Raw genomic sequence first — 20,343 nt, forward strand, 5'->3', positions numbered from 1 at the left:
ATAACATGTTGGTTTAACTAGCTTCCCCTGGGCTGGTTTAAATCGAATTCTGTTATGCCCTATGAAGATATTTTTTGTATTACATTTTACAATTTCCTTTTTTAAAGTGAAATATCTTTGTTGTTCTTGAACAGAGGAATTGTTGAGATGTGTGACTTTTTTTTACAAACTCAAGAGATTGTTTTCATTTCCCTAAAGACCCTGTATGTATTTGACAACATGTTTCATGCACCATAGTGCGTAAAAAGTTCAGATCTGTCATAAAATGCTCCAAAAGCCACATGACTCATGGCTTTGTCACCCCTGCTCTCCACACCGCTCAGCAAGGCTGAAGCTGAGGGCAGCACAGAATAATGTGGCATGTACCCTCCTCCAGCTCTTATGCTGTTTTGTTTGTGGCATGAGTTCAACTCTGCAGCTGGCCACTGTGGTGAACATAAGAGGACAAATTTCCAGCTTTCTGTCAACTCTCTTCACTTGCTGCTCACAGTTGTACAAGAAGGTTGCCTGATGGCATACTATTGATGCCTAGGACATCGCTTAAGCAACCAATGTAGATATACCTACACCACCTAAATCCCAGTCCAAAAACATGTTTTGATCGTCCATGATGCAATTTCAGTATTGAATTGGCCTCGTTTTAGTACCAGAGTAAATGAGAATTGAATTAGCCACACCTTCTCTAGAAGTAAAATTAGAATTGGAATGAAAACAAAGATGAATTTGCAATTCAAATAAATTTCTGGGAAATCAAGTGTTCTACTGACTACAGATGAAGTGTCCTGGTAAGAACTCTAGCAGCTGTATTTTGGAGTAGCAGTAGCTGTTTATTATTAAAGATGGAGGACGGACACCTTGAAGTGCGTTACAGAAATCCAGTCCAGAGATCGTGAATAAATGAACTAACTTTTCTGCATCAGAAACGGGTAACATGTTCCGTAGCATGGTGATGTTTCTAAGATTAAATAAGGCTGTTTTTGTAATGTGAGAGACCAACTTTGAAAATCATATCTAATAAAATGCTCACTTTTTTGACCATTGAGGAAGAAGTGACAGTACATCCTTCTGGAGGCAAATTTTATTCTAATTTCTAATTTCAGCATTGATGATAATAAATGTTTAAATGGAAAATCAGCAGTTTTGAATTTCTTAAGGATCATGTGGCTCTGAAGACTGGCGTAATATTGCAGTTTTTACTTGATTTCATTTGTTTGTCAAAAGAGATCCTTAATTCAATTCTGAACGGCATGTAACTGTAAAACAAAAAAAAAAAATCACACTTTCATATTTACAAAACATTTAGATGTAGAAAATTACTTAACCATTAAATAGGTTGAGATTTACCCAATTTATTGAGCTTTTAAAGGCATGACTGAGGGTGTGGGTGTCACATTTCATTTGTCATCTTTGTTCAGATAATTCCTAACCTCAGAAATTCAGCTAAAGCATTGCAGTGGTATTAACTGCCCTCAATCTAAATGGGATCCCAGTGGCTCTGTCCATCCTGTCAGATGCTTTGTCCTGTCAGCCACTGACACACGTAATGCTTAAAAGATTTGTGTGACAAATTGCCTGTCCAGATGCGAATGATAGCATGAATCATTGGAGTCGTGCCTCAGAGGAACGGAGCCAACACTGTTTTTATATAAGTGCCAAACATTACACTTAGCCATGCTGTCAAGAGACAAGACGACGTTGAGTCAGGAGAAATCTTAGACATAAATTAATTTATCTTCAGCTCCAGGTTTAAACCGAATGTCCTACATACTAATCGATATTGTCTGGGATAAGCTCAATGCTGCTTAGTATTTACCACAGATTCCTTCTCCAGCGCTGGAATGTATACACTCTCCATCTTAATCTACTTTCTGGGTAAATTTCTTTTCTCTCCGTTCTGTCAGTCTTCTCATTCTCTCCGCCCCCTCCTTGAAGAGGTTTATTTGCCCCTTCGAGTTCAAGGGTTCAGTCTCTCTCTCTCTCTCTCTCTCTCTCTCTCTCTCTCTCTCTCTCTCTCTCTAAGGTTTGTTGTTCTTCCCCGCTGTCCATTTATCATTTTGTCTGAGTCACTCTATCTCTCTTGTATCAAGACAAAGAGAGTCGCTGTGTACAATAACCCTACCTGCACAAAGACTCCTCTGTAGCCTCTGGATCAAAAATAGCTTCACCAAATTTAGCAGTATCCATTCGTTTTCTCTATCACCTGTTTTGTTTAAAGATTGAAGATGTTTGGCTTGAAGCAGGCCTTTTTTATGAATTAAAAAGTGTTTCCATGGACACTAAAAGCATAGTTCTTTCGTTGTAATATTACTGTCTTTTGTAGGATTTTTTGATGATGACCAGGCAACATATTGAAAAATGGTGTTGTATATTAAATGAATGCTGTTCTAATGGCATGATCTTTCTCTTCGTGTAGGTTGGTGACTTTAGAGAACAGCCCGGCCATCACCCCTGAGCTCCTGAGGATCTTCCAAAATATGTCTGCCCTACTTGGTAGGTAGTTGCCTCTTTAAGTGTACACTTTACTTTTTTTAATTAAAGATCAAGGTGAAAGCTAGTGCCAATTTAACTGTCCAATGGACATGCCTTGAAATGCAGGTCAAAGGCTTTTCTAACTGAATTTATCCTATCAGTTAAATTTTTGTTTGACCCAAATTTTTTAATCATTTTTAAACTGTATATATTTGCCATTAATTGTCTGTATTTTTTTTCTCATCAACTTGCATTGCAAACTATATATATAAAAAAAAAACAATTATTATTATTTTTTTTCTGGATCACAAAAAGTAAAAAAAAAAATTCCTGGCCACTCTTTTTCATTTTTAATGGAGGGGAACAAGGTTTTGAGTGGTTAAAGTGCCAAAAGAATGCTAAAGTTCCATTAAAGTAACATGGAAGTGGTTCATACAACCTATATTCCTCACTATATTCCAAATCTTCCAAAGGTTTGTCAGAAGAGCAGACTGAAACTTGTCATTCACTGAAATTTGCCATTGTTTTCCCATGTTTGTTCATAAGAGAAGTAGTGAGATCCAGTTGATCCAGTGGCCACTATTTATGGCACCTTTGAAGCTTGTAGACAGAGTTATTATTTCTTACATGGAACATAAAAGAGAAAATCATACTAAATAGGAACAACACGAGGGTGATAAAAGATGATAGATTTATCAGTTTTTATCTAAGGATCTTCTCGAATATAGTTGCCTTTTCAAGTTTGCATTTAAAAGAAATAATAAAATACGGATCGTCCAAAAAGGCATTTTAACTGTTGTATGGCCTTGAAATGCATTTCACACATTTTTTCCTGTTGAATTTACAAATCAGAACTTAATTCATCCTCTTCAATTTTCTCACTTCTTTTTGGCTGTATATTAACTTAGTTAACCTCAATCCTTTAATGAAATTTTTTTTTTTTTTTTTTTTTTTTTTGGAAGTCCGTTTGATTGTCAGACAGCAGCTAGTACATATGATGTAATACATTTATTCGTGACTGTGTTATTCAATTAACTGAGCAGAAGGCAGTTTCATATTCTGGTCACTAGTTGTTGAGCTCTTTATTCTGCTCAGTCAGATCCTTTTAGTGGTTGTCTCTTGCTTGTATTTTTAATTCACTTAAATGTTATTTTGGTTGTAATAAGACTGTTTCTCAGAAGTGAATACAATGATTTACAGAGGTATTGCTTCCCTGAAGTTGTATTAGAATTAGACATAGACATTTTATTGGGGCACTACCTCCTAGCCTCTGGGAGGTGTCACACAGAAGTGTTCACTCAAGAGGAGTCCATTTAGCGTAAGGCCAACACCTCTCATAACCTCAGATGACCGGAAAGATGCATAGCCTTCGGAGTCGAGGGTTGGTAGAGGTCAGTACGAGAGAGAGAATAAGAGAAAGCATTTCATTAAAGCATCTGCCGACACATTGAAATTCAAAGAGGGGCAGCTGATTGAAGCGTTTTTTCCATTTGCATACTCATTTCTCCTATCTTAGTCTCTTTCAGGTGCTGATTGTAATATTAGCACAAGGGCCTGTTAAGACTCAATCTCTTTCCTCCATTCTTTGGGGAGCTTGTTAGAAAAAAAAAAAAAAAATTCTCTATGAAAAAAAATTATCTATTCCTTTCTGGAATGAGGTTCCAGAAAGTACCAGTATGTTAGAACAAACTTGATATACCACATCATTCTATACAGAGTTGGGTAAGTTACTTTCGAAAAGTAACTATTTACTATTACTGAATACGTCATTGATATTTTATTTAAATTACTTTAATAATTACTAATTACTCTGAAAAATAACTTTGTTACTTAACAAGGAACTTATTCAAATCGCTAATTAGGCTGCATCTTAAAATCCCTATAAACCTCTGCCTTTGACCTCGCTTTAGTTTCACATTGATTACATAATCAAGTAATATTCGTTAATTTAAAATTAGACACTTCAAGCTCAGATACGGGAAAGACACTGTACCTTGCTTTAGTTTCATATGGATTACATAATCGGAGAATATTCGTTTTCTAATTGAATTTGTTAAAAAGTAGACAAAAGCTTTCTATAGACTTATTTCTCATGTCTCTGTCAAATATTCGCTGAGTTTGTGATGCGTAGAAAGTTGCTCCTGGAGACCTAGACGGCAGAAAGTGCACCCTGTTTGTTTGTTTTTTATTTTGCATAAGCAGAATGTTTTGTTGTTATTGTCATTCGACTGATTTTAGTCTTATCTGTATCTGAGTATTTAAGGTTTCTCTGTGAATCAGGAAAAAAAGGAATGCTGCTCTGATACTTAGTAACATGTTACATCCAACACTGATTCTATAGCATCGACTCTGTAACCAGTAACCACTAAATGTCATATAGGATGTACATTATTGTTTTCTCAGTGTAAAAAAATAAATAAAATACTTACCGTATTTTCCAGACTATAAGTCATACTTTTTTTCATAGTTTGGCTGGTCCTGCGACTTATAGTCAGGTGCGACGTATTTATCAAAATTAATTTGACATGAACCGAGAGAAATGAACTAAGAGACATGAACCAAGAGAAAACATTACCATCTACAGCTGCGACATACCATCTATGTCATAGAGCGCCCTCTCGCGGCTGTAGAAGGTAATGTTTTCTCTTGGTTCTTGGTTCTAAATAAATGCGACTTGTAGTCCAGTGCGACTTGTTTTTTTCATCATCATGACATATTTTTGGACTGATGCGACTTATACTCAGGTGCGACTTATAGTCCGAAAAATACAGTAAATTTGTGCCTCAAAATCAACAATCAATTTTCTATTCCTAGCTGTATCTCTTTTAAAAATGTAAAGTGGGACAAGAAAAGTAAAAAAAAAAAAAAACTCCCTGAGAAGAGAAAAGGTTTCTGCTTGTCTCCAGCACTCTTGCAGTCACAGCACAGCATTCAGGCCAGCTTATCTGCCAGATTGATAAAAACCTCATCATCTGATGTTACTCTGTGTTCTTAGCACTATTCGACAGAGGAGCAGATCTCTCACTGTGCGCCAAACAGCTCACTGTCCTCTTCTCTCACTGCTCACAGCTCTTTACCTGCTGAGGTCTGGGATGAAAAGCTCCTGCCACATCCCTCCTGCTGGTTACACTACTGTCTTTCTGTGAATCTGGAGTGTGATGCTAAGCTGGTTTAGTGTGGCACTCCCATTTGCTTCCTGTTACAGTGAAATGGCTTTAGTAGTACATTTAGCATTTAAATGTGTAAATTGGTTAATCTGTGATCACTTGCTATCACAGTGCTGAAAATGAGCTTCTCCTATTTTAACCCTCTGGAGTCGATTGTAGTTGAGATCAACATTAAAGTAAACCAAGAAGATTCAAAAACAAAAATGTGAGGCTTAAAAAAACTTCTTTTTTTTAACCATTTGTAGCATTGCATTGTCATAGAGAAAATATAAGTCCAATTGCATATAATTTTACACATAAGTGACTTTCCACACTAAAATCATGTTAACAAACATTTTTTACATCAGGGTTTACACAGAAACCTCTTTATGAAAATCCTTGCAATGACTTTTTCCAACATGTTATACAGTACCAAGACCTTTTATCACATCCCTTCTATCCTTCATAGAAGGATTTACATTTATGTAGCAGATTTTGGCTTTTGGCAGATACTTTTATTTATATTTATATATTGAGCTACAGGAAACTGAATTATATATACAAAATTTAAATGAAAGAACTGTACAGAATAAATACAGACTAAGGAAAGAATATAAACTAAAGAAACACTATAAAATAATATTATATAGACATTCAACTGCTATACAGAGTAAGCTAAATAAATGCAACACCCATTAAATGGTTAACAGCATTTAGGCCCACTATTAAAGCTTCAGCTGAACTTAAAAAGAAAATGTTGAACCTGAATTACTTTATCAGATATATCTTGTATCAGAGATTTTCAAATGTTTATTGTTGCTTCTAATACGTTTTCTTTTCTCTCGTTCCATTTTTTTTTATCTTGTGCATGCAAACCACATATGCCTTTTTTATTTCAAGCTAAATTCAAGTTAAATTCAAGCAATGTAAGAATTTTCTGCAAACCCTGTTATATTGACTTTTTACTGTTTAAACCGTGAATATTTTAGCACTGACAGGTTGGCTTTTATAAATAAAAGTTTGGCTTTTATAAGTACTGCTTAACATGCTGAAGCAATGATTTTATTTCATTTTTACTGGGAATGCTATCCTGTTTCGAACAGCTGGGCTGCTATAAAAATATTTGTAAATAAGTCGAAATGCTACTTACTTAGCTTCTACTCAGCACTCTAAGAACATATTTGATATTAGCTAGTATACCGAGATAATCTGAATGGCATTATTCAGTGGGTTGGCTTGGTGCTTTACACATTTACTCTGTGCTTTTAAACTGCAAAGTTACAAGAGTTCAATGACTTTTCCCGTAGCCCACATGGAGGTTAGAGCCAATAATGGAAACTTTGACACTTGGTTTAATAAGATTTTCAGAAATTTAATGAACTTCTCTATTTGTCACAACAAAGCTTCATTAGCAGTGTAAAAACTCCTACTCCAGAGAATGAGGTCACCATGCGTAACATGAAACACAACAGAAATCCCATAATAAGTAGACTTAGAGCTGTGAGATTTGCCTTTTAAATGCCATCGTTTAACCTAATAAAATTTTGCATATGTTTGTGTGACTATTACAGTAGAGCAAGTGAATGTCTGAAATGCCATCGGGCTGATGCCCAAGCCAGTTAGCTTTACTTACAGTAGTTCACAGTGGCATAAAAGTCATTGCTTTTTCAAGAAATATGTTTCTGTGGTGAGTTATTACACTGTTACAGATGGTAGCAGTTGATGATCTTGACAGCACTGGAATCGTCTCTTCTTTCCACCCTGTTTGATCAGGCCCTGCAGTAGAAATGTTTACCGAATTCTTTTTTTTTTTCTTTTTTCCTTTCTTTTTTTTTTTACCCCAGCAGTAAAAGCCCATAGATTTTCTCAAACAAATTTGACTTCACCTCATGGATATTTCAACGACCCTTTGACTGATTTTTCTGCCGAGTAGAAAGAATATTTCTCAACTGCCAAAGTTTAAGTCTGTCTCACTTGAAACTGCTGAGGATGCACATGTGTGTGTGTGTGTGTGTGTTTGTGTGTGTGGTTGTTTGTGTTAAATACTTATGGATGTTCGTTACTGTAAGGACAAGTAACTCCCTGACGTGCTGAGAAACACTTTTCACCCTGTAGATGTGCTGTTTGTCTGGATTCCATCTCATAAAAGGATGCTCCATCTGCCTCTTTGAATCTCTTTGGTAAATCTAACTTTTTTATATATAAACATTGGCCTAGATCAGGGTTCCTCAATAGACGGCATGCAGGCAAAATCAAGCCCGCAAGAGAAAATTGTTTGGCCGGTTCTAATTTCAAATATTGTGGCATGATAATTCAAACCCAGCATCATAAAGCAACATTAACTTACACTGTGACGAGAGCAGCATGGTGTGGCCCAACAAAATACAATAGAACTTATGCTTCATTCCATGCAGGTTTTTTGAGCCCATAAGTCACGACTTCAAACCAAGACTCACGACTTTGTAGTGTTCCAGGCAAGTCACGTCAAACTGCTTTAGTGCAAGGAATTGCGGTAGCTAGATTATTAATTTGATTGCAACGTTATATTGTCCTAAAATCTATTTCTCACTGTTTACCACTTGCATTAAGACCGCATCCGTTGGGGCTGCCATTGTTGTTTCGTGGGCTAAGTGATTTCAGAGTACAACGATCTAGTTCGAGTGTATGGATGGGAAGTCATGGGTTTGATTGCTGTTCCACTGCACTATCAAAGTTAGAAGGTTGGAAAAACACGGTTTATGGGTTGCCTAGAACACAATATTAGTATTATCAGTGATAATGTCTACACTGGAATGCGGCGTGACAAATCCCAGACAGAAAAATGCTGGCTCGTTCTATTTATGAAATGCTGACACAAAGTTCAAATGATTTGCAATGCTTTGTCGCGTCCAGTGTACTATATTTTCCGGACTATAAATCGCACTTTTTTTCATAGTTTGGCTGGTCCTGCGACTTATAGTCAGGTGCGATTTATTTATCAAAATTAATTTGACATGAACCAAGAGAAATGAACTAAGAGAGATGAACCAAGAGAAAACATTACCCTCTACAGCCGCGAGAGGGCGCTCTATACTGCTCAGTGCTCCTGTAGTCTACACTGAAAACATAGAGCGCCCTCTCGCGGCTGTAGACGGTATTTTTTTCCCTCATTATGTATTTTTGGACTGATGCGACTTATACTCATGATGCGACTTTTCATATTTCATGTCATATTTTTGTATGTTGTTTCTGCCACGACATCGCAGAAAATAAAAATGTCTAAAATAGTATTCCTCGACGCTTATTGTGCCATGGGTGGTTAGGACAAAAACTACATGGAAAAGATACTTTTTATTGCGTCACATCTGGTTGGGACAAACGGTGTTACTGTGTGTTCCCATCAAAAATGTATCTGCAATTAAGAAAAGTGGAGAGAATAGATCCAGGCTGGAGATGAGCAGGAACACTTGTATGGCAGACATGGAGATCCAGATTTTTTGTTTGTTCATTTATATATTCAACAGACAAGTTCTTCTGTATCTAAATTAAAAAAAAATCATAACTGATTGAATAGAATAGACTACTGGTGGGAAAAATATCATACTAATAGGGGGGAAAGGTTCATAATCATCATAACAGCAATGGCACCATCTGGATCACTTTGGTATCCTACTACAAGAAATAGTATAAAACACAGCATATATATAAAAGATTTCTTTTCTGCAAATAAAAGGATTAGGGTGTTCCTTATCAGTTGAATAAGCTCCTATATTATGCATAGAAGAATATAAAAAGGCAGAACTTTTTATGCCTTGTAGCTTTTCATGAAAAGCATAAAAATGTATTTTGTGGTTTCAACACTTCTGTGTAATGGCACCGGCAAGGAAACGACTGAGAGTGTCACGTCGTTCATACATATTGAAATACAGATTATTAACATAATTTTCTCCACAAAAGAAGTTTTTTGCACACAGGTAGGGCTCTTCACAGGGTACATCTAATTCGCTACTGCAGTTAAATTGTTGCATTATCATCACCTCTGTAAAAGCATATGTGAAGCCTTTGGTCTGCTGTTAAATTGTTGGCAGAATGCCTATCCATTAGCTTGTTTGAGTTTCTTTTAGAAAAGTGGCTTCATTTTGACTAGACAAATCTTAAAACCTGACATTTCTTTGTGAACATTGATTTCAGTGATATTTCATTTTGTTAAGGTAATGTTTTTACTCTTCTTTTGGTTCATTGTCTCAAGCTATAGCTGGCATGTGACCTTTTTAAAAAATAATTGAAATGACAAAAATCCACTGAGGTTGGGTTGCTGCTTTGAGAGGTTATATGTTGCTTGTGATTTGATGCCTTTGAAAAGAATGGCAGCCATGTGAGATTTATAGAGTTTATTATATTTATATATTTTTTCTCCACATATAAATTCATTAGCAATGCCCTGCACTCATCTGTTCATCTGATATGTTTTTTTGTTTTTTTTTAAATGTCTCTTAGCGCTTTGAGCTTGGCCCTTGGCCGTCTGTAGTACTCTTGAACATTTAACAATTCTGAAGGCCTCAGATTAGCTCTTAAATGTCTTAATGGAGCAAGGAACAATGGCTGAATATTAAAAGGATGCTATCTGGCACAAGGGATGAAATTATGAGATTTGTTTCCCACTTTGGTGCACAAGCAAGACCTTGTATCTGTCCATCACTGCCCCTACATATACAGAATCATAATAAGCACTTTTTTTCCTCTTGAAATTCCACTACCTTTTTCAGCTTTTCTTAACTTTTTATTTTCTTAACAAATTTCCTTATTTCTTTTTGTTGTTCTCTTGCTTATTTAAAAAAAAATCATCTAATTTTGTGGCAATGATATATATGGATTGATTATGATTAGTAAAGTCGAAATGTTTTACTGGGGTCGACAAACGCTGATACACGTTTCGTGGCATCTTCTTCTGATAACACTGAAAATAACTTAAAATACACTTTCAGTTTTGATCGTACAGATAAGTGCAATAAATCAATCGAATTGTAAAGGGTCTACTTTTATTTGTATGAACACACAACCACAAATCTTTTTGTACTTATAAAATAAAAAACAAACTGTGCACTGTCTGCAACCTTGGTCTGCATCATTCATTTAGAAACACGTAGGGCTGAAAATTCAATTTTTAAGACATAAGTGTTCATCGAATCGATTGTAAAATAGATTTTCCATCTCAAAAAAAAATAAGACCTTTCCTTTTTCAACGTCAAATAACGGACGAACGTAAAGAGAGGAAACACACGAGTCAGCAATATTTCTCATTTATTGGCATGAACTTTCATGCAGAATAACAAACAGCAACAGGAGTGCAACATTGTCGAAAAATATATATGCAGGGGGGACGGCTGCCATAAAAAAAGAAAAACATCACTGCAGGCTTCAACCCGGCTGCATTTATGATTTAGGCGATTCAGAAATCTCCAAGATTATTTTAAATAATTATTCAATCCATTTCAAACAATTTTTCAAAAAATGAAACTTTAAATGGACTTGAGAACTAGGCCATGTGTGTGTGTTTTTTTTTTTTATTGAACATAACCGACACTTAGGCTAGGCGGCATTAGGCAGGCATAATTAAAGGCTAGGGCCATTACAAATTTATTGGACAGGAAAACAAGTCGATCAACATTTTCGGGCTCCAGAGAAGAGTGTTTTTTTAATCACTATATGTCCAGCTGTTGAGAAGAAGCGCTCCGACCGCACTGATGTTCCAGGGACACTCATGTACAGCTGCGCAAGGTGGAGGTATTACTGCCAATATTCCACCACAAAAGCCGGTCGCTGTCAGCTTTCAATGGTCCTTTTCATAACTCAGAATCTCCTGTAACTACAGTAGATGGGCGAATGAGGCGAATTCGCGTCTAATGCGCAGCGAGAACTCCAGACGCGCGTAAATGCTTCTTTACATTGACTTAAAATTGAAATAATTTTCGGCAGACGCTCTATTCACGTTTTGGTGTGAACGCAGCATAAGAGGACGCTTTCGACGTCCCTGCGTAAAATTACTGGTATTTAATGTCTAGCTTTCGCAAGGCTTACTGCACTTTCAGAATTCTTTATTTTCTTTTTCTGCTTGTGAGTTTTGTTACATCTATATTTTTTAATTGTTTAATTATTTATAAATTAATAGTGTACATATTTGGTTAAAATCGATTCCCTATTTTCATTTTCGAAACTTTTTTTGGTTGGTCTTATCGATTGTGCAATCGATATTCGATTACGCAAATACTCAGAGATGAGAGATTGTATCTATAGACCACTTGACATATTTTTAAACTAAGAATATTTGTTTTCAAAAAGACTTTCTGTGATAAAATATTGAGTCTTTCATGTCTCCCATCATTATATCTAATGCGACCATGCCCACGCGGTGAGCTCACTATAAGATATTATAATGGTCCACGTGAAGATGTCGTGGATTAACTGTGTCTATAGCACCGTTTCTGTAAATGAAGTACTAAAAATAAAATGCACAGATTTGCCATGTCAATCGTAAGTGAATACGAGTGCAAAACCTACAGAATACAATATTTACAGAAGCTGTCAATATGATTTCTACAAATTTCTCATGTACTCCAATGTAACTTAAGATCCTGGGCAAGATGAATCAGTCGTTGTGAGTTTTATCAAATGTTTTAAGTTATAATTTTGCTTGTCTATGTAGACATGAGTTTTCGGTGGTGGCGGTGCAATGGGTTTGGGGACCCACTGGCAGAAAAGTAATCAAACTGAATAAATAAATAAAAAAATTTAAATGGTCAAATCTACTATACACATTTTTGATTCTTCATTTTCTTTCCTGACATACTCCAATTTGTTTTCAAACACACTAGACATGCTTATTCTGTGCATTTTTCACATTTTATTTTGTCCATCAAAAGTGTGTTGTCTTGTCACTTTAATTGAGCGTCAGCAGCGCAACAAAAATAGACTCGCACTGAAATCCCCGCTTCACTGCTGCTCACACGACGCTCATGCTTGACGCTCAGGCGCTCATGCACGCCAAAAAAAATATGCCGCTCACGCTTGAAGTGTGAAACCTAGATTGTCTCATATATAATTACCTGTTCATTTTCTCATTGTTAATGTACAGTCATTAAAAGTATCTGTAAATGTACTTTTGTACTATTTGTTAAACTGAAGTTTTTATTTTTTTTATTTTGCCAGTAATGCATTTGCCTTAATATTAAAAGTACTTTCAAAATAATTTCATAGTTAAGGCTATTTCATTGCCATTCATATTGCTTATACAGGCTAAAACTGACATGAAACATGGGTAAGATTTGAAGTAGCTGTATAGCAGCATGTTTAATCATGCCTCAATGGCCTGGTCATTATATTCTCAGAGTGTGCAGGGTTTAGTCACAGCAGAATTACCTCATAATTCAGTCTGACTGCATTAGTCCAAGAATTCCCAGCTAATTATGCTCAAACATGGATCTGAATACAAGCTCCACAAATAATTCATTTGACAGTTCCCTGTGGTATCAGTAATAGATTTCAGAGAATCCTAGCATTTTTTTCCCTTAACCCCCCATTTTATTTATATATAATACTCAGATTTACCTTTTAAGGTCTTCCAAGGCAGTTTTACATAAACTCCAGTAATGACAGTGCAGACATAATGATTGTGTTTGCCTGAAAAGTGGCTTTATTTTGATTTATATGAGAGCCATTGTTGTGACCTCACGTTGTGCTGTTTCCTTTTTTTTTTTTTTTTGTAAAAAATAATTTTATAAAAATATCCATTTTGAAAGGGATGAAGAATGCAGTGCTGTTAACAACGTATATTTGATATTAATTGTAATGTATAGTGTACCATTGTCACGGGCCGGGCTAGAACTCGGGTCTCTGGTGTGGTGGGTGAGAGATCTGCCACTAGGCCACAGAGGCTGAGGTGTTGGACCCAATTGAAATACTCAACGCAGTACTCCAAGCAATTTTGGTTTATTAAAAAAAAGGGCTTTGCAAGCCAAAAAATCCAACAAAAGTTCTTCTCAGACAGAGGAATTAATAACAAGAGAGATAATGGGAAAACAAAACCACAAGGGAAAATAAAAACTCCACAAGGGGAGAAAACAGATCAAGAGCGTGTAAACAAACAAATAACTAGGAACACCTTACTTGAGGTAGCTTGGGAAGACTTGGAAGAACTAGTAAATACAGAGCTGGTATCATGCAGCCTGAACTCAAAAACCAAGTGTCGAACAAGGGAAAGACTCAGCTAAAATACTCTAACAGAAACAAGGCACAGGTGACCTGGATAACGCTAACAAGAGTAGACAAAGAAGAACAAAGACAGAAGGGAACACAGGGGACCTCTAGAGGCACGGAGACAAACTACAGGAGGTCAAATGCTGACAGGACCCCCTCCTCTAGGAACGGCTCCTGACGTTCCTTCCAGAACACCCGGGCCTCCGGGTGTGAAACTCCCGGATTAAACTTGGGTCAAGGATGTCTTTGGCTGGAACCCAGGAGCGCTCCTCTGGCCCATAGCCCTCCCAGTCCACCAGATATTGTAATGAGTTCTGGACCCTCCGGGAGTCCAGTATCCGGCGCACTGTGTAGGCTGGCTGGCCGTTGATGATCCTGGGAGGTGGAGGGGGCCTGTGCGGGGGAGCAAACGGAGAAGACAAGACAGGTTTTAGTAAAGAGACATGAAATGTGGGGTTAATTCTAAGGGAACGTGGGAGAAATAAACGATAAGAAACAGGGTTAACTTTCCTTGCTATGCGAAAAGGGCCGATGTATTTCTGGGAGAGTTTCTTGGATTCGACCCGGAGGGGCAGGTGCTTAGTAGATAGCCAAACTCTTTGACCAGCTCGAAAGTTGGGGGCTGTCCGACGGTGACGATTAGCCTGAACCTGGTACCTCTGGGAAGTCCGAAGGAGGGTACGTCTGGCCTTCCTCCATGTAAGCCGACAGCGTTGGACAAAGCGTTGGGCCGAGGGAACACCAACTTGTGCCTCTTCCTCTGGGAATAATGGAGGGGTATAACCAAACTGGCATTCAAAGGGGGATAGTCCAGTGGCCGAGGACTGGAGGGTGTTATGGGCATATTCAGCCCAAATAATATAGGTGGCCCAAGACGTGGGATTGTTAGCCGCCATACACCGTAGGGTGGTCTCCAGGTCCTGATTAATACGTTCCGTCTGGCCATTAGACTCCGGATGGAACCCAGACGATGGGCTGGCCGTTGCCCCAATAAGTCTGCAGAAGGCTCCCCAGAACCGGGATGAGAACTGGGGACCTCGGTCAGAGACAATGTCCAGGGGAATACCAAATATGCGGAAGACATGGTTCATGAGGAGCTCCGCAGTCTCCTTGGCTGAAGGCAGCTTGGGCAGGGGAATGAACCGGGCCGCTTTGGAGAACCGGTCTACAACCACCAGGATGACTGTATTGCCCTTGGATGGCGGAAGCCCGGTAACAAAGTCCAGGGAGAGATGGGACCATGGCCTGCGGGGAATAGGTAAGGGACGGAGCAGTCCCTGAGGTCGCTGATGTGCAGACTTCCCTTGGTTGCATACGGAGCAGGCCTCCACATAGACTTTAACGTCCCTCTTGATGGATGGCCACCAAAACCGCCGCTGGAGAAAGTCAAGGGTGCGGGCACTTCCTGGATGGCAAGGGAGACTCATGAGCCCACTGCAAGACCCGGGATCGGGCCGCTAGAGGAACGAACAGGCGTCCAGGGGGACCACCACCTGGATCGGGCTCATGGGCAAGGGCCTCTCGCACCATTCTTTCCAGTTCCCACTGAAGGGGCGCGACAATACAAGACCTCGGAATTATTGGAGTCAAAGGCTTCTCTTGTGTCTCAGGGGAGTAGGCTCGAGACAGGGCATCTGGCTTGACGTTCTTGGTGCCAGGTCTGTAAGATAGGAGAAACTGGAATCGATTAAAAAATAGTGACCACCTAGCTTGCCGAGGATTCAACTGCTTAGCCTGCTGGAGATACTCCAGGTTTTTGTGGTCCGTGAGAACCTGGAAAGGGTGCTGGGCCCCCTCGAGCCAGTGGCGCCACTCCTCCAAGGCCAGTTTAACTGCAAGCAACTCACGATCCCCCACGTGGTAGTTGCGCTCGGCATCTGACAGGCGACGAGACATGAAGGCGCAAGGGTGTAACTTTCCATCTGTACCTCTCTGCGACAGGATGGCCCCCACCCCCACCTCTGAGGCATCCACCTCCACCACAAAAGGTCTGTCTGGGTCAGGGATCAGAAGAATAGGAGCGGACGTGAAACGGCGCTTGAGATCTTCGAAGGCCCCCGCTGCCTCCGGACTCCACTGAACCTTGGTACCTCCTCCCTTAGTAAGTGCTGTCAAGGGGGCAACAACAGAGCTGAAATTCTTAATGAACTTCCTGTAGAAGTTTGCAAAGCCAATGAAACGTTGTACCTCCTTCACATTAGTAGGTATGGGCCAGTTGTGGATCGCCTCTACCTTCTTAGGGTCCATCTCCAGGTGGCCAGGAGTGACAATGAATCCGAGAAACTGAGCCTGGGTAACATGAAATTCGCACTTCTCTGGCTTTACGTAGAGGTGATTATCAAGGAGTCTCTGGAGAACCCTGCTTACATGCCCCTCATGCTCCTCCAGTGACTTTGAGAAAATGAGAATATCGTCAAGGTATACAAAGACGAATTGATTAAGAAGGTCCCGGAGGACATCATTAATTAGTGCTTGGAACACTGCGGGGGCATTGGTGAGTCCGAACGGCATTACGAGATACTCATAGTGGCCTGTGGGGGTGTTGAAGGCAGTCTTCCATTCGTCTCCCTGCCGGATCCGCACAAGATGGTAAGCGTTGCGGAGATCCAGTTTAGTGAAAACAGAGGCTCCTTGAAGCAGTTCAAAGGCAGTGGCCATGATCGGTAGAGGGTATCGATTACGAACCGTGATCTTGTTGAGGCCCCGGTAATCAATACAAGGCCTAAGACCCCCGTCTTTCTTCTGAACAAAGAAGAAACCTGCCCCAGCTGGGGAGGTTGAGGCACGGATGATGCCGGCTGCCAAGGACTCCTTAATGTAGAGATCCATAGCTGAGCGCTCTGGGGGAGACAGGGAGAAGATCCGACCTCTGGGAGGGCAAGAGCCAGGGAGTAATTCAATAGCACAGTCATAAGCGCGGTGAGGTGGTAAGGAGGTGGCCCGGGACTTGCTGAACACTGCCTTAAACTTATGATAAACTCTGGGGACTCGAGACAGGTCGATAGACTCTTGAAACTCGGGACAAGGGGCTGGGGAACTCTGAAGTTGGCAGGAGAGTTGGCAAGTAGAGCCCCAGCTTAGGATAGTGCCAGTGGGCCAGTCGATATGGGGATTGTGTCTGCACAGCCAAGGGTGACCCAGGATAACAGGGTACTCAGGGGAGTCAATAAGATAGAGGGTCTCCTCCTGCTGGTGTTGAAAGATGGTAAGTCGCAGGGATTGAGTGGCCTCTGTAACTTTGCCCGGTTCCAGAGGTCTGCCATCCAAAGCAGTGACTGCCTGGGGGTGAGGAAGAAGTTGTGTGGGGATATTAAGTTTCTTCGCCAAGGATAGGTCTAGAAAGTCGCCTGCAGCCCCAGAATCAATCATAGCCTGGACCTGACGCTGGTGGCCCTCCCAGGACAACGTAACTGGAACTGCGAGGACGGCATTAGCAGGAGGAGCTCTAATTTTCCCCATCACAGCCCTCCTGTTGCTGTATGGGGACAGGCGTTTCCCAAGAGCTCGGGGCAAGAGGAACGGAAGTGGCCGGAGGCACCGCAGTAGAGACAACGACGCTCCCTCATGCGACGTTCCCTCTCGTTTGGAGAAAGCCTGGAACGGCCCAATTGCATTTCTTCTGGGGAATCATGGAGCGGTTCAGGAACTGGGGAATTTCTGGAGGAAGGAGCACAAACTGGAGAACCGGACCTCCTCAGAGGAACTTGGGACTGAGACTCCTTGCGACGGGCGGTCCTCCGCTCTCTCAGACGATTGTCTAGACGGATGGCCATTGCTATGAGGGATTCAAGATCTTCAGGCGTTTCTCGAGTGGCTAACTCATCTTGAAGGGGCTCAGACAACCCTCCCTGAAAGCAGACCCTCAGTGCCTCATCGTTCCATCTGCTTTTTGCAGCTATGGTCCGAAATTCAATGGCATAATCTGCAGTGCTTCGGGGACCCTGACGGAGAGTGAGTAGGCGCTTAGAAGCCTCCCGACCACTGACAGGATGATCAAACACTCGCTTGAACTCTTCCACGAAGGCCATGTACGACTTACAACAGGCATTCTGGGATTGCCACACTGCTGAGGCCCAAGAGAGTGCTTTGTCCGAGAGAAGGGTGGTAATGTAGGCAATCTTAGAGCGATCCGTAGGGAAGCTTGATGGTTGGAGCTCGAAAGTGAGAGAACACTGGGTGAGGAAACCCTGGCAGGAACTGGGTTCTCCAGCAAAGGGCTTAGGAGGCGGTAGTCGGGGTTCCGCCACAGGAGAAGGCCTGATGCCACTCGGAGGTGATGCAGAGGAAGGTGAAGAACCCGGGAGGCGTTCAAATAGCTGGCGGATGGAGCTCATCACATCAGCCAGGAGTTGAGAATGTTTGGTCATTAGTTCTTCTTGTTGGCTGAGAACGGCTTCATGGCGCTGAAAGGATGCCTCATGTTGAGCAATCACTGCCAATAGGTCCTTGGAACTGAGTGTTTCTGGGTCCATGAGTGACTTGGTTTTTCTGTCACGGGCCGGGCTAGAACTCGGGTCTCTGGTGTGGTGGGTGAGAGATCTGCCACTAGGCCACAGAGGCTGAGGTGTTGGACCCAATTGAAATACTCAACGCAGTACTCCAAGCAATTTTGGTTTATTAAAAAAAAGGGCTTTGCAAGCCAAAAAATCCAACAAAAGTTCTTCTCAGACAGAGGAATTAATAACAAGAGAGATAATGGGAAAACAAAACCACAAGGGAAAATAAAAACTCCACAAGGGGAGAAAACAGATCAAGAGCGTGTAAACAAACAAATAACTAGGAACACCTTACTTGAGGTAGCTTGGGAAGACTTGGAAGAACTAGTAAATACAGAGCTGGTATCATGCAGCCTGAACTCAAAAACCAAGTGTCGAACAAGGGAAAGACTCAGCTAAAATACTCTAACAGAAACAAGGCACAGGTGACCTGGATAACGCTAACAAGAGTAGACAAAGAAGAACAAAGACAGAAGGGAACACAGGGGACCTCTAGAGGCACGGAGACAAACTACAGGAGGTCAAATGCTGACAACCATGAATGGAGCTGCACAGGTTGGTTGGGCTAATTTATTAAGTGCTACCAGACCTGCTAAATGACATGACATCAGTATATGTTCCATTATAGGCTTTAACACCATGTGGGCTACTGAAATGTTGACACTTGGCTTAATGAGGTTTTCAGGAAAGTAATGAACTTCTCGATTTGTGACAGCAGAGCTTCATTAGTGGTGTAAATACTCCTGCCATGGCATCAGTAATCGATTTAACGCAGATTTAAAAATATTTTGTTATACTCCGAACTCTTGGTTCACCAAGGCGTCTTCACAAAAAGTAATGGCTGTGAGAAGAGATATTATGATTGTTTGGTGTTCTGCTGATTTATTTGAAGGTGCTTTTTTCAATTTAAGGCAATGCAAAAACAAGTAACATTTCAGTATTTATTGTGTGGTGATGATTTATCAACCTTTAAAAAAACTTGAACTGTACCGCAGTTGTCATTTTCACCACACTAACGAAGAATGGAGGAATAATTTTTTGAAATTAGCTCTCACAAGATTAAGAACACAAGTGAATTTGTATTTATTTATACACGCTCCACCACAGAATGCTAGTAAATGCAGTATAATTTGAAATATGATGGAAATTATTTTTTCATTTTATTGGAAATTTGGAAAAATGTCACCAGTGATGTATGTACATCAACTATTGGACATTGTCATTAGACAAATAAATGAATCTGAGTGTTTTAACCGGTTTTATTTATGTCAACCTGGCCAAAAGTGGCCGTAAGTGAAGAATCAGCCATGAGTTCTGTTGTCTATGGCTTCATTGACATCACTTTGATGGAAATAACATCAGTCACTCCACTTATATTCATTGTACCAGCACATACATTAAATCAGATTTGTTTACACGTAGCCTGAAAATAACTGCTGACTATTTATTATAATTAGCAGGTTTGTAAGTATGAGCCTTATTACAGACTGAAGTTTTTTTTTCCCCCCTCCATCTTTATTCTGTTCTTCAGCTCATTTTTCCCCTCTGTGTAATAACAGTGTTCATGACGCACTTGTTTCGGTGCTCTAGAGGCTGAGCTGAGCTGCCGTTCCTCTGATGGCATAAATATTCATGGTCTGCACGTGACGATAGAAATTAAATTGTTTCGTACCTCATCATCATTATCTGACTGCAAATCAAGGCTAGGGGAAGCAGAGGAGCGTTCTCATTTATTTATTGTGAAATGGGAATGATTTTAATTTTATTCAAATAATTTGAATTTCAAGCAGTCTGTGGACGGCATTCTCATGATAGTGCAGTGAAAGGAGGAAGTGTAAAGTGCTCTTGTACAGGAAATGGACCACTCAGCACTGTTGGAAAAAAAATCCCATTACAGAGAAACCATCTGCTTTATCTGAATGAACAGTGTGGGGTTGTTATTATATTTTTGCATTTATATGTATATGTGTGTTTGTATAAAATTCATAAACATTTAAAAT

At 40.1% G+C, this 20,343-nt stretch overlaps 1 protein-coding gene across 1 annotated transcript in view; it reads left to right on the top strand.

Annotated features, from left to right (window-relative positions):
* ipo11 (importin 11) overlaps nucleotides 1-20,343 on the top strand; it is a 131,346-nt gene that overhangs the window by 72,560 nt on the left and 38,443 nt on the right. Inside the window, exon 22 of the mRNA XM_026261745.1 lies at nucleotides 2,414-2,490. Within this exon, the coding sequence (XP_026117530.1) occupies nucleotides 2,414-2,490 (77 nt within the window). The remainder of the gene's footprint in view (nucleotides 1-2,413; nucleotides 2,491-20,343) is intronic.

This window comes from Carassius auratus, unplaced genomic scaffold (genome assembly GCF_003368295.1).
Source record: "Carassius auratus strain Wakin unplaced genomic scaffold, ASM336829v1 scaf_tig00215912, whole genome shotgun sequence".
Taxonomy (NCBI): domain Eukaryota; kingdom Metazoa; phylum Chordata; class Actinopteri; order Cypriniformes; family Cyprinidae; genus Carassius; species Carassius auratus.